Here is an 11,397-nt window from a genome sequence, read left to right as displayed (position 1 = left end):
TTTCACATTACGAACTATTTTTTTTTTTTTTCATTTTGTTTCAATCGTTGACATTTTAAAAATTATTTAGATCTAAAATTTACTGAAACCGCAACTTGATGCCACGACCTTCAGCAGAAAGCGCGAGTATGATTGGCCACTATGGCCCAATTGTAGTAGCAGCACAGAGAAGCATCTATCCGATTGGTTCCTGGTGGCGCGAAACAATCACATGGTACAGCATTTCGCGCGAAAACTTCTGCAAGAGCTCGTGTGCTTCGTGTGGTAGACGGGACGGAGATTACATTATTGTTATAACTGTGTAACACCAATTGCTTTGAAATGGATCTTTTGGAACCTGGAGCGAATCAGAATGCTGGTCAGATGATCAAGGACGAACTGGCGGAAAAATGCCAAAAATTATTCCAGGCTTTTTTGGAAGAGTGAGTAAATGCTGTGTTTCTTATTGTTCTTCTGGATCACAGGTTACACGATGGACACCAGAATAGAATAACAACAATACTTCGAATAAACATTACACGCTTGTACAGTTACGTTAAGTGTATGAAAAATGTTATGTTAAACTACATATATATTTATATGCAATGCACATTTTCTAATTAGACTTGTGCACGTGACCATGCATCATCTTTGATATAATGCACTATATAATTATACTTTCCGTGATTTTTATTAATTTGTGGTCTTTATCAGAATTTTACACTTATACTTTTGTGTACCGCTTCGCAGGTTTCATAATAGTGATGGAGAAGTGAAGTACCTGCGAGACGCAGAGGAATTGATCCGGCCGGAGAGAAACACACTTGTGGTCAGTTTTACTGACCTTGAGGGCTTTAATCAAGAACTGGCAACCGCCATCCAGGAGGAGTTCTACAGGTCTGAAAGGAGCCAAAAGAAAACATTTAAATTGTTCTCATACATTGCTTTAGAATTAAGCCACCATATACTGGCCCACTTTATATTAAGTGTCTTTAAAGGACAAGTTCTGTATTTTACACTTGAAGCCCTATTTTAAGATCGTTTCTGATGAAATAGAACGGTTAAGATTGAAATTTGGACAAATGCGGCTGTCCCGAGAATTTTAGGTTTCTGTGTTAGCACCCCCCCACATACACAATGGTTTCATAGGTTCACTGGAACAATCATTCATATAAACGCATTAAGCTTTAGTTTACAAAGACGTGAAACTCACCGAGTGGTCTGGGGTGTTCACTGATATGCTCACACAAAAATCGTTGCAAAAGATGCTTTCCATCAGGTTTTATCATAGTTTTTGTCCTGACTTAAGTCAATGGAGTTGGACAAAAACTATGATAAAACCTGTTGGAAAGCATCTTTTGCAGCGATTTTTGTGAGCATATCATTATGGGTTGCTAACACAGAAACCTAAATCTCTCGGGACAGCAGCATTTGTCCAAATTTCAATCTTAACCGTTCTATTTCATCAGAAACGATCTTAAAACAGGGCTTTAAGTGTAAAATACAGAACTTGTCCTTTAACTACTATGCACTAACACTTCAATTAATAATTTAATACAGTGCACTTTAACATTGTACTTATTTCATGTAATTACAGCTGTAATTAATATATAATTACACAGTTTAACACACCCTTAAACCTAACCATACCACCAAACCAACATGAACACATTCAGTCCATTGTATTTAAGTTTTTTTATTTTATAACTTAAAGACATCTTAAATAAAGTATGCTTTGCTTATCTTACTGTTTAATTACTAGTACACATTGATCACAATATTAATGCTTTTAAGTTGTTATTACTATAGTAACAACATTTAAGTTGAGCTGTTATAATAATTATTATTTTTTGGTATAATACTGGTATAATACTTAGTTAAGTTATTGCATATTTACGTTTGAAACATAGTGTGAGTGGATCAGAGAATCTGCTTGAAAGAACCTGATGCACTCTTACTTAACCCATAATGATAAATAAATAATCTCAGATGTATTGTGCAAATGAATGTGTATAATATGAGTATGTACTGCAAATGGACTTGCATTTCACAAAGGCTTTGACAGCTACAAAGCTGCCTTTTGAAATTGATAACACTTTGTTTTTAATAAATAAATATATATATATTTTCATTTTATTTAGACTTTACCCCTTCCTGTGCCGTGCTGTGCGTAATTTTGCTCGGGATCATGGAGAAGTTCCCATCTCCAAGGAGTTCTATGTTGCCTTCCAGGATCTACCAACCAGACACAAGTAAAGAGAATTTTAAGATGCGATGACTGATTAATCATTTTAAACTAAAATATTTGACAAAATTATACATGGATTTTGTGATATTTTGAACAAGTGCATCCCTAACTGATGTTCTCTTGTGGGTTCCTGCAGGATCCGTGAGTTAACCGCAGTGAAAGTTGGCTCACTCGTGCGCATCAGCGGACAAGTTGTCCGTACTCACCCTGTTCACCCTGAGCTGGTGAGCGGGACCTTCCTGTGTTTGGACTGTCAGGGAATGATTAAAGACGTGGAGCAGCAGTTTAAATACACCCAGCCGAGCATTTGCCGCAATCCTGTGTGCAACAACCGTAAACGTTTTCTCCTGGATACAAACAAATCCAAATTCATTGACTTCCAGAAGGTATGACAGGTGCTTTTTTTAAACCATATACTATTACATTCTTTGGTAAAGCCCTTGTCCTGTCTTGAAATGAAGAAGTCACAGTGCAAAGCGTGTATAGGGAAGGTTCATAAAGGCTCAGGTTATGTCACAGGTTCATTGCTAATATTTTTCTTCAACATATTTTTAAGTGAAGTGTCAGGAAAATTTTTTTTTTTTGCATGATTTTCATTCATTCATTCATATTCATATTTTTTTTATTTCATTCTTTTGAAAAGAAATGAAAAGGAGCAAAAAGAAGATAAAATTATAATATCTGCCCCTTATCAACACAAATCAAATTACAATTCCAAGGAGGTACACTTACAACGCACATCTGCTTTACAGCACATATGCAAAGTCATAAATCAATTATCACATTTTCCCACTAAATAGATGCATTATATTTTTTTATTAGTAATGCTTTTACACTCTTCTTAAAAACAAAAAATGATATTTGAAGTTTTAATTTCACTATTTAGATTGTTCCACAGACTGACTACCCCGTATTGAGACACATCTTTCCTTTAATTTTGTTCTAAACTCAGGTTTCTGAAAGACTTCAGTTCCTCTTAAATTAAATTTACTAACTCTCTTGATGAATCTATTTTGCTATTTTTCAGGTAATGTTTTCAAGTGAGCTTTGTACATTATTTTTTAGAAGACTATATTCTAATAAGTCGTTAAATTTTAAAGTTTTTTGTGGAAAAAATGTAATTGCATTTTATCTGATAAAAATTGCGACTGTGATAAAACATTTTATTAGCTGGACAAAACCATTAGGTACCACATGGCTGTACAATTTGGTCAAAAATCATAAAGGTATTATAAGTTATTACTAATCATAATAACAATAGTTATTGTTGACAATTATATAAACCAAAAAAAATAATATTGTAATATTTCACACAACGCACATATATTGATTTAACTAAATGAAAGCAGTTTCAATTGTATAAGCCATATCGCATATCGCATATTTTTTAATGGAATATTGCAGTATTATATGTATATTTATTGTATTATTATTTGTAATCTTTAATCAAAATAACTTCCCCATCTGTCACTTGCATGAAATCACAGCAAAAGCAAACTACAACGATCTAATCTATTCCAGATGTACAAAATCAAGTTCCGCCCTACATTCTTTCCTTGTCCAAGAAGCCGTTTCACTCGAATTAGTCACAATAGGGAAGAAATTTCATGCCGACTTTAATCATGCAGCCCTACACAGAAATAACAGTTGCAGAAAACCATGTATCACACGTTTGATTGTTATATTTATATAAGTCTTTTCTATTTTATTGCGCTCTGTCAGGATGATTGAGCAGATGGCATTTCGTCAAACTGGCCCCAAGCCATCCTCTTTGTCGACCACTGCATCTACAATTTAGTGTTATTAGTTTATGTTGACAGTTTACTTACCCTGATGCCAGGTGCGTATTCAGGAGACCCAGGCTGAGCTGCCACGAGGCTCCATTCCTCGCAGCATGGAGGTGATTCTGCGGGCTGAGGCTGTGGAGTCGGCACAGGCCGGTGATAAATGTGACTTCATTGGCTCCCTCATCGTTGTGCCTGATGTATCTCAGCTGTCCATGCCAGGTATACAGCTCTCACTGATGCATCACTGATGATAATACAGTGCTTGTAATTCTTAGCATCATGCGATTATGTTTGTTTCAGGTGTGCATGCGGAGACCAGCACACGTACTGGTGGTGTTCAGGGTTACGAGAACGAGGGTCTCCGTGGGCTTAAAGCCCTGGGCGTTAGAGAACTTTCCTACAAACTTGCTTTCTTGGCATGCCACGTATGCCTCACCAATCCCAGAGTAAGTGTCGAGCCCAACATTTTGACATGGAGGTCTCATTTTCTATCACTTACCATTATTTGAATGGGCTGTCTCTGTTTGTAGTTTGGCGGTAAGGAGATCCGGGATGAGGAGCAGACAGCAGAGAGCATTAAGAAACAGATGTCGGTACAGGAGTGGGAGAAGGTGTTTGAGATGAGTCAAGATAAAAACCTCTATCACAACCTCTGCACCAGCCTCTTCCCTACCATTCACGGTTAGACACTATGACTATTATTGGCCATTTATGTCTTATTCTAAGTTGGGCACAAACACAAATTGGCCCTATCAAAATATGAGGATTGCTGATTATGTTCTATTTATACTAAGGTCGGTATGAATACTTGATTCTGTTTGGCTGGAAGGTGTGCATTAAAACAGGGCGCTCCAGTCAGTTTAATCACCATTCTATATTAAAGAATTTTAAAATCCTTTAATTCACAGCTAGCCGTGGATTATCCTTACATTTATTATTGGTCAACCAACAGAGATTTCATTTACTCATACCATACCATTTCATTTACCATAGTGATCATTTACTCACCCTCATTTTGTTCCAAAGCCATAATACTTTCTTTCATCTTCGAAACACATATGTAGTCATTTTTTATTAACCCCCCTCCCCTATTGAAAGTCCATTACAACAAAACTTTGACGCTTCAAAAGGTTCATAAAGAGATTGCAAAATAAATCCATATGAATTGAGCATTTCTCGCCAGCACGTTTGAGCTTCTGTTTATCATATTTGATATGCTCTATGTATGTGCTTTGATCAATGATTTTACACAAATAAAAGCCTGAATTAAATCTATTCATTCAAGTTGTGTTGACTTCCAATGAAGGGACAGAAATCTCTTGGGTTTCTTTAAAAATATCTTCATTTGTGTTTCGAAGATGAACGAAATTCCAGGGTTCATATGATTGTAAGTAAATGACCATTTTTGAGTTAACTAACCCTTTAAAGACCTGAACTGCCCTTTAACATTACTTTAAGTGGTTTAACCAAATGTAGTTTAGTTGATTTAAACAAAATAGTTTTAGATATAACCTTTAGGTCATCTTGACCATCTTTTGACTTGACATTTTTTACATTGTATGATAATTAACAGCACAGTTAATAGCTGTCACCGAAGTCATCTTGAGTTTTGTTGGCCATGTGGTCTTTGACATGTAGACATCATTTGTATACATCTCAAATAGCATTCTACATGAACCATTCCACACAGCTTGTTGGATAATATCAAGATGGTTTACATTATTCATGTGTTGTGTTCAGGTAATGACGAGGTAAAGCGGGGAATTTTGCTCATGCTGTTTGGAGGTGTTCCTAAAACCACCATGGAGGGCACATCTCTGAGAGGAGACATCAACGTCTGCATCGTGGGAGATCCCAGCACAGCCAAGAGCCAGTTTCTTAAGTGAGACTTCGAAAGCACATGAACACTGTTACGGGATTTATTATATATTATTGTAATTACTCTAGAACAGGTTAAACATAATAGAAGGCAGAAAGTAAAGTAGTGACGTTTCAGCTAGTTTTACATGTTTGCCCGAAATGTGTATTAAAAAGTAGAATACCTATTAGTCCTAATGGTTTGGCTGTTGTTCAGGCATGTTGAGGAGTTCAGTCCACGGGCGGTCTACACCAGCGGGAAAGCCTCCAGCGCGGCAGGTCTCACAGCTGCTGTGGTGAGAGACGAGGAATCACACGAGTTTGTCATTGAAGCTGGAGCGCTCATGCTGGCTGACAATGTGAGTTTATCTTTTTACAAATTATTTATTTGTTTAAAACTCAAGTGATTTGATATTCATAATATTTGTTGTCTATAGGGTGTTTGCTGCATTGATGAGTTCGATAAGATGGAAACGAGAGATCAAGTGGCCATCCACGAGGCCATGGAGCAGCAGACCATCTCCATCACCAAAGCAGGGGTCAAGGTAGGGGTCAAAGATCAAAATGTGGAACCATCACTGCCTTTGTGACATGCTTCCAAACACCAGTTTAGATAAAAAAAGATAATTAGGAATGGACTAAAACCTTATATTATGGTATGAGTCATGTTATGTTATAATAATGATATAAATCCTAATCTTTTTCCGTTGTTGTTTGATTTACATTAAGGACATAGACAGCAGCAGGTATATTAGGCTGCTGTCACTTTAAGATCTAATGCATTGACACACATCCGATTTTATTTCTTAAGATGTAACTGACATGCGAGAACCAAAATTGAATTCCGTTCCATGTCTTAATATGCTTTAATGGTTTAAATCACTTGAATATTTAAACTGGCAAGGTATAAAAACAAATGAAAAGGATAAACTTTTGTGAAGATGTAACACTGCAATGTCATTTGAACTAGGGATGCACGATATATCGGCCATCATATAGGTATCCGGTATATATTCATTTTTAATGTAATCCGTATCGCCCCGATAAGAAAATGTGCCTAATATATTAAAGCCGATAAATAATGGATAATTTCCTTCCGCTGAGACACTTCAGATGCGCACTGTTCGCCATGATGGTTTTGAACTGCTTGAAATATAATTGGAATCACTTCAAAAAAGGAAGATACAGTTAAGTAAAACATGTGCAGCGCAAGTCATATAGGCTACATAAAATTATAATGAGAACATTATAATTGTGTGCTTGGGACATGGCTTTTAATGGTGAGATTTTTGTTTTTGTAACCAGGCTCTCAAAAATTCTGTAAAAATTTGGATTTAGATTTATTGGCCAACATAGCGGTTATCGGGTTTCAGATATAAAGAATTATCGTTATCGGCCAAAATTCATATTGGTGCATCCCTAATCTAAACGTAACCGTGTTAGAGATAATAATCCACAACTTATATCAGTTCTCAGATTTCGACACTGTAAAAAATGTCCCCCTACGTCATCTTAAACACTTATGTCCAATTGCTTCCTTTATTTTTTAAGTATGAAAGTCATTTCAACTCATTTTGACATAAATTAACCTGATGTAACTTAAAAAATTAAGTTGAAATTGGTTACACTATGTTGATGAGTTAAAGTAATGAAAAACACGTTGCCATCATTTTTTACAGTCTAGTAGCCTAGTTTATCGTGTCTACGGGTATATTGCTCAACCCTAGCCCAAAAAGCAAAGATATTTTATTCTTGTTCCATAAGACTATTTTTCAAATTGTAGGCCACTCTGAATGCTCGCACATCCATCTTGGCTGCGGCGAACCCAGTGAGTGGGCGTTACGACCGCTCCAAATCTCTCAAGCAGAACATCAACCTGTCGGCACCCATCATGTCACGATTTGATCTCTTCTTCATCCTGGTGGACGACTGCAATGAGGTATGAGATATGAAGATGTTTGTGGATACAGAAGGATGCTGTTATACTGTTAGTAAATGCCTCTGTCTCTCTCTTCAGGTCACAGATTATGCCATAGCCAGGCGGATAGTGGATCTTCACTCCAGGATTGAGAATTCTGTCGAGCGTGTCTACAATCTAGATGAGATTCGCAGATACCTGCTGTTTGCTCGCCAGTTCAAACCGAAGGCGAGTGACAGGAAGACTCATCTTCGTTCTTTCTGATGCTGCCACAAAATGTTCAGCAAATTAATCTGAATACTAGGGCTGTGTTGAAAATATTGATTTCTCGATTTTAATTGATTCTCATTTTGATGAACCGATATTGATTCCTAAATCCCAAGTATTGATTTTTGGTCTGTGCTGTTTTCAGTTGATGCGTGAACAAAAGTTCACTAAACATTATTTTGTAGCCCACCTCCTGTTCAATAATCATAAAAATCTTTGTGCTTTGTTACTTTTGAAATGAAACAAAGCCTAAGCTTTCAAATGAGGTCTATTTTTATTATTATTATTTTATTATTATTCTGAAATTCAAATAATACATAGCATTTTGGTGCTCTTCAATGTGTCTTGACAGATGGCTGTAGTCACCTCAGCTCAAGTACTACTAGTTATTGCATGAAATAAAAGATACAGTAGAACTTAGCGTAATGTATCATGTCTGAATCAGTTTTTAAATGCAGAAAGACGTCAATGAAACAGCTTGTAAACGATACGCCACATACAGTTATACAGCAAAGCCAATGTCAAAAGTTAGCTTGAAACATTAACTCTAGAGAGGAACATTTTGCTAAATATATTACATATTCCTTAAATTTTTACATCAATATTTAATGTATGTTTGAATAAATCCGTCAAGAAAATGTCAAGTGTTTATATTTCAAAAAACATAATTCATGTCATAAAAAAGTTATTAAAAAAAGTTATTATAATAAAAACGGCCTTATGTGCAATTTAAATGTTTTTAAACAAATCAGTTGCTCATTTTAACCTTCAATATTAATGTACCAACCGACAGGGTTCCCTATATAGTTTTCAGTATAAGTTCAGAGATTTGTTTTCTTTCAGAAAAATGTGCATACTGTACCTGATATACTGTATATCCAAATGGATTGATATCGCAATGAGTTGAATCGAGATCTGAATTGAATTGAATCACAAGCTAATGAATCAAAATGGAATTTAATTGTGAAATTTGTGTTAATGCCCAGCCCTATTGAATATCAGGTGTAAATAGGGCTGAAGTCAGCTACTTATTAACGGTTTCAATCTGTGTGTGTGATATCAGATCTCAAAGGAATCTGAGGAATTCATCGTGGAGCAGTACAAGCGTCTGAGACAGCGGGACGGCTCTGGAGTCACTAAATCAGCCTGGAGGATCACAGTTCGCCAGCTGGAAAGCTTGATCCGTCTTTCTGAGAGCATGGCCAGAATGCACTGCTGTGACGAGGTGGGAACCAAAGGCGGGAGCATGATTTTGTCTATTAGATATTAGTTACGAACATTTTTAAATATTCCTGTTTCTATTTTTTAGGTTCATCCTAAGCATGTAAAGGAGGCTTTCAGGCTGCTGAACAAGTCCATTATTCGGGTCGAGACTCCTGATATTAATCTGGATCAGGAGGAAGAGGAGGCCATGGAGGAGGAAGACGACAATCAAATGAATGGTACAGTTGTCTTCTCGGTCTAGACACATTAACGTTACATTCAGGCTCATTTTGAGTAATTTTCGTCGAGTTCAACTTGGTTGGGGGGCCCCAATATGTCTTTTAAATTTATTTCAATTATTTAAATGGACTTTTATTAAAGTCAATCGTCCATTGGTATTTACGTCATATCTGTGAATAAAGGTCAGGCTAGTACTCTATGCGGTGGAAGTAACTTCAAGCCACAACTAAACTAAACCTTTAACTGGAAAACATTTAAAAGCATAAAGGGAAAGCCATCTTTCGTTATTGGGAGAGTTTTGAACCATTTCTTTGTTTTCTCGCTCTCCTTAGGCCATGACGCACCTGACGGTGTGAATGAAGCTGTTAACGGGGAAGTGAATGGTCATGAGCACACAAATGGTATTAACGGTCATGGGGTCAACGGAGAAAGCGCTAAATCCTCGCTGCGACTATCGTTTGCTGAGTATAAGCGCATTTCAAACCTGTTGGTGCTACATCTGCGTCATGCCGAAGAAGGTGAGCGCTCTGTTTAAGTCTTGACTAGCCGTCATTTTAGTAATTATTATGCACTTTTACCACAAACTACAACATGACAAGCTCAGACAAGCTCAGACAAGCACAGCCCAGAGGAATCTAATTTGCATTGTGCCATTTCTCCTAGTCGAGGACGAGTCCGCACTTAAGAAGAGTGAAGTTGTGAACTGGTACCTGAAGGAAATCGAATCAGAGATCGATTCAGAAATGGAACTCATCAATAAGAAGACAATGATAGAGAAAGTTATCTACAGACTGGTTCATTACGTAAGGAAAAATTTACATGTGATATAAATCTTTTTAGTTATATGTGAATATACAGAAGCTTGTTTCCACCACAGAATAAAAAAGGTTATTGCAACCTTTTAACTCACAATTCTGACATTTTTTTCACAATTGTTTATATCTCACAACTTGGATTTTATAACTCGCAATAGCAAATTTGAGTCTCACAATTCTGAGAAAAAAAAAGCTAGAATTACCAGATATAACCTCGCAATTCCGACTTAGTTCTGAGTTTGTAACTTGCGACTTTTTCTCAGAATTGTGAGATATAAATTTGAAACTGCGAGTTATAAAGTCAGAATCGTAAACATGCAAAAGCAAGCGTCAGATTTGTGGGATAAAAAGTCGCAATTTGCTTTTTATTCTTTATTCTATGGTTGAAACAAGTGGGATGGTGACTACATGAACAGTGTTTTAACAAAAAAAATGTATTGACTTTTATCAGGATTATATTCTGATTGAGCTGACACAGTCTGGTCTGAAAGGGTCAGCTGAGTCCAGTGGAACACAATCCCAGGAGGATGTTACTCTGGTGGTCAACCCCAACTACACATTCGATGACTAGACCTTCTGCTGTATTATCTCCAAATGAGGGATGTTTGATGAGATGGTGTTCAGGAAGCAGCCCTCCTCAGTCTCTTCTCTCTTTGTAAATTGGTTGTTTTCTGGTTTTAGGATGGATATATCCATCATCATTTTTAAGAGGATTTATGACTTTGCAAAAAAGGGGGGAAAATTTCATTTTGTAAATAATTTTCTTGTTTTGACTGTTGACTTTTGAGTGTTTTAGAATATTTTAGAATGTTAGTAATGGACATACAATGCATAAAATGTTTTGCATATACAGTTTATCATGTTTTGTTAAAAGTGCTGTCAAAGTATAACATCAAAATAACTTGTGTTCATTATGCAATAAATTTTAAAGTTGTTTATTTTGTGAAAAGTGAGTTTTGTGTTTAAAATTTTTTTTAAAATACCCTTTCAAATGTTATTTGCCTGTTGTCAGGACAAACTGCACGTTCAAATACATCAAAATTTTAAATCAAACATTTTCATGTATGAATAAATATAAACTGG

General features: G+C 36.2%; 1 protein-coding gene across 1 annotated transcript; it reads left to right on the top strand.

The window, feature by feature from the left end:
• The first annotated feature begins 205 nt into the window (after positions 1-205).
• Positions 206-11,263, top strand: mcm6 (minichromosome maintenance complex component 6). The gene is made up of 17 exons (XM_077199315.1): positions 206-422; positions 730-876; positions 2,121-2,231; positions 2,364-2,613; positions 4,068-4,233; positions 4,315-4,460; positions 4,545-4,695; positions 5,755-5,896; positions 6,089-6,230; positions 6,309-6,416; positions 7,655-7,810; positions 7,889-8,017; positions 9,120-9,281; positions 9,366-9,498; positions 9,832-10,017; positions 10,163-10,302; positions 10,766-11,263. Exons 1-17 carry the CDS (start codon positions 322-324, stop codon positions 10,883-10,885), a joined length of 2,490 nt encoding a protein of 829 aa, XP_077055430.1. The 5' UTR covers positions 206-321; the 3' UTR covers positions 10,886-11,263.
• The last annotated feature ends 134 nt before the right edge of the window (positions 11,264-11,397 follow it).

The sequence above is a fragment of the Siphateles boraxobius genome, unplaced genomic scaffold, assembly GCF_051911475.1.
Source record: "Siphateles boraxobius isolate OS27281-9 unplaced genomic scaffold, OSU_SipBor_1 41, whole genome shotgun sequence".
In the NCBI taxonomy this organism is placed as follows: Eukaryota; Metazoa; Chordata; class Actinopteri; order Cypriniformes; family Leuciscidae; genus Siphateles; species Siphateles boraxobius.
The sequence above is the reverse complement of the archived record's forward strand: the minus strand, read 5'-3'. Positions and strand labels throughout refer to the sequence as shown.

Excerpts from the sequence above, each read along its gene's own strand:
- mcm6 (XM_077199315.1), top strand. The coding sequence starts at position 322 with ATGGATCTTTTGGAACCTGGAGCGAATCAGAATGCTGGTCAGATGATC. Across the intron at positions 9,282-9,365 it reads GAATGCACTGCTGTGACGAG|GTTCATCCTAAGCATGTAAA; the intron begins GTGGGAACCAAA and ends TCTATTTTTTAG. Across the intron at positions 10,303-10,765 it reads TCTACAGACTGGTTCATTAC|GATTATATTCTGATTGAGCT; the intron begins GTAAGGAAAAAT and ends GACTTTTATCAG.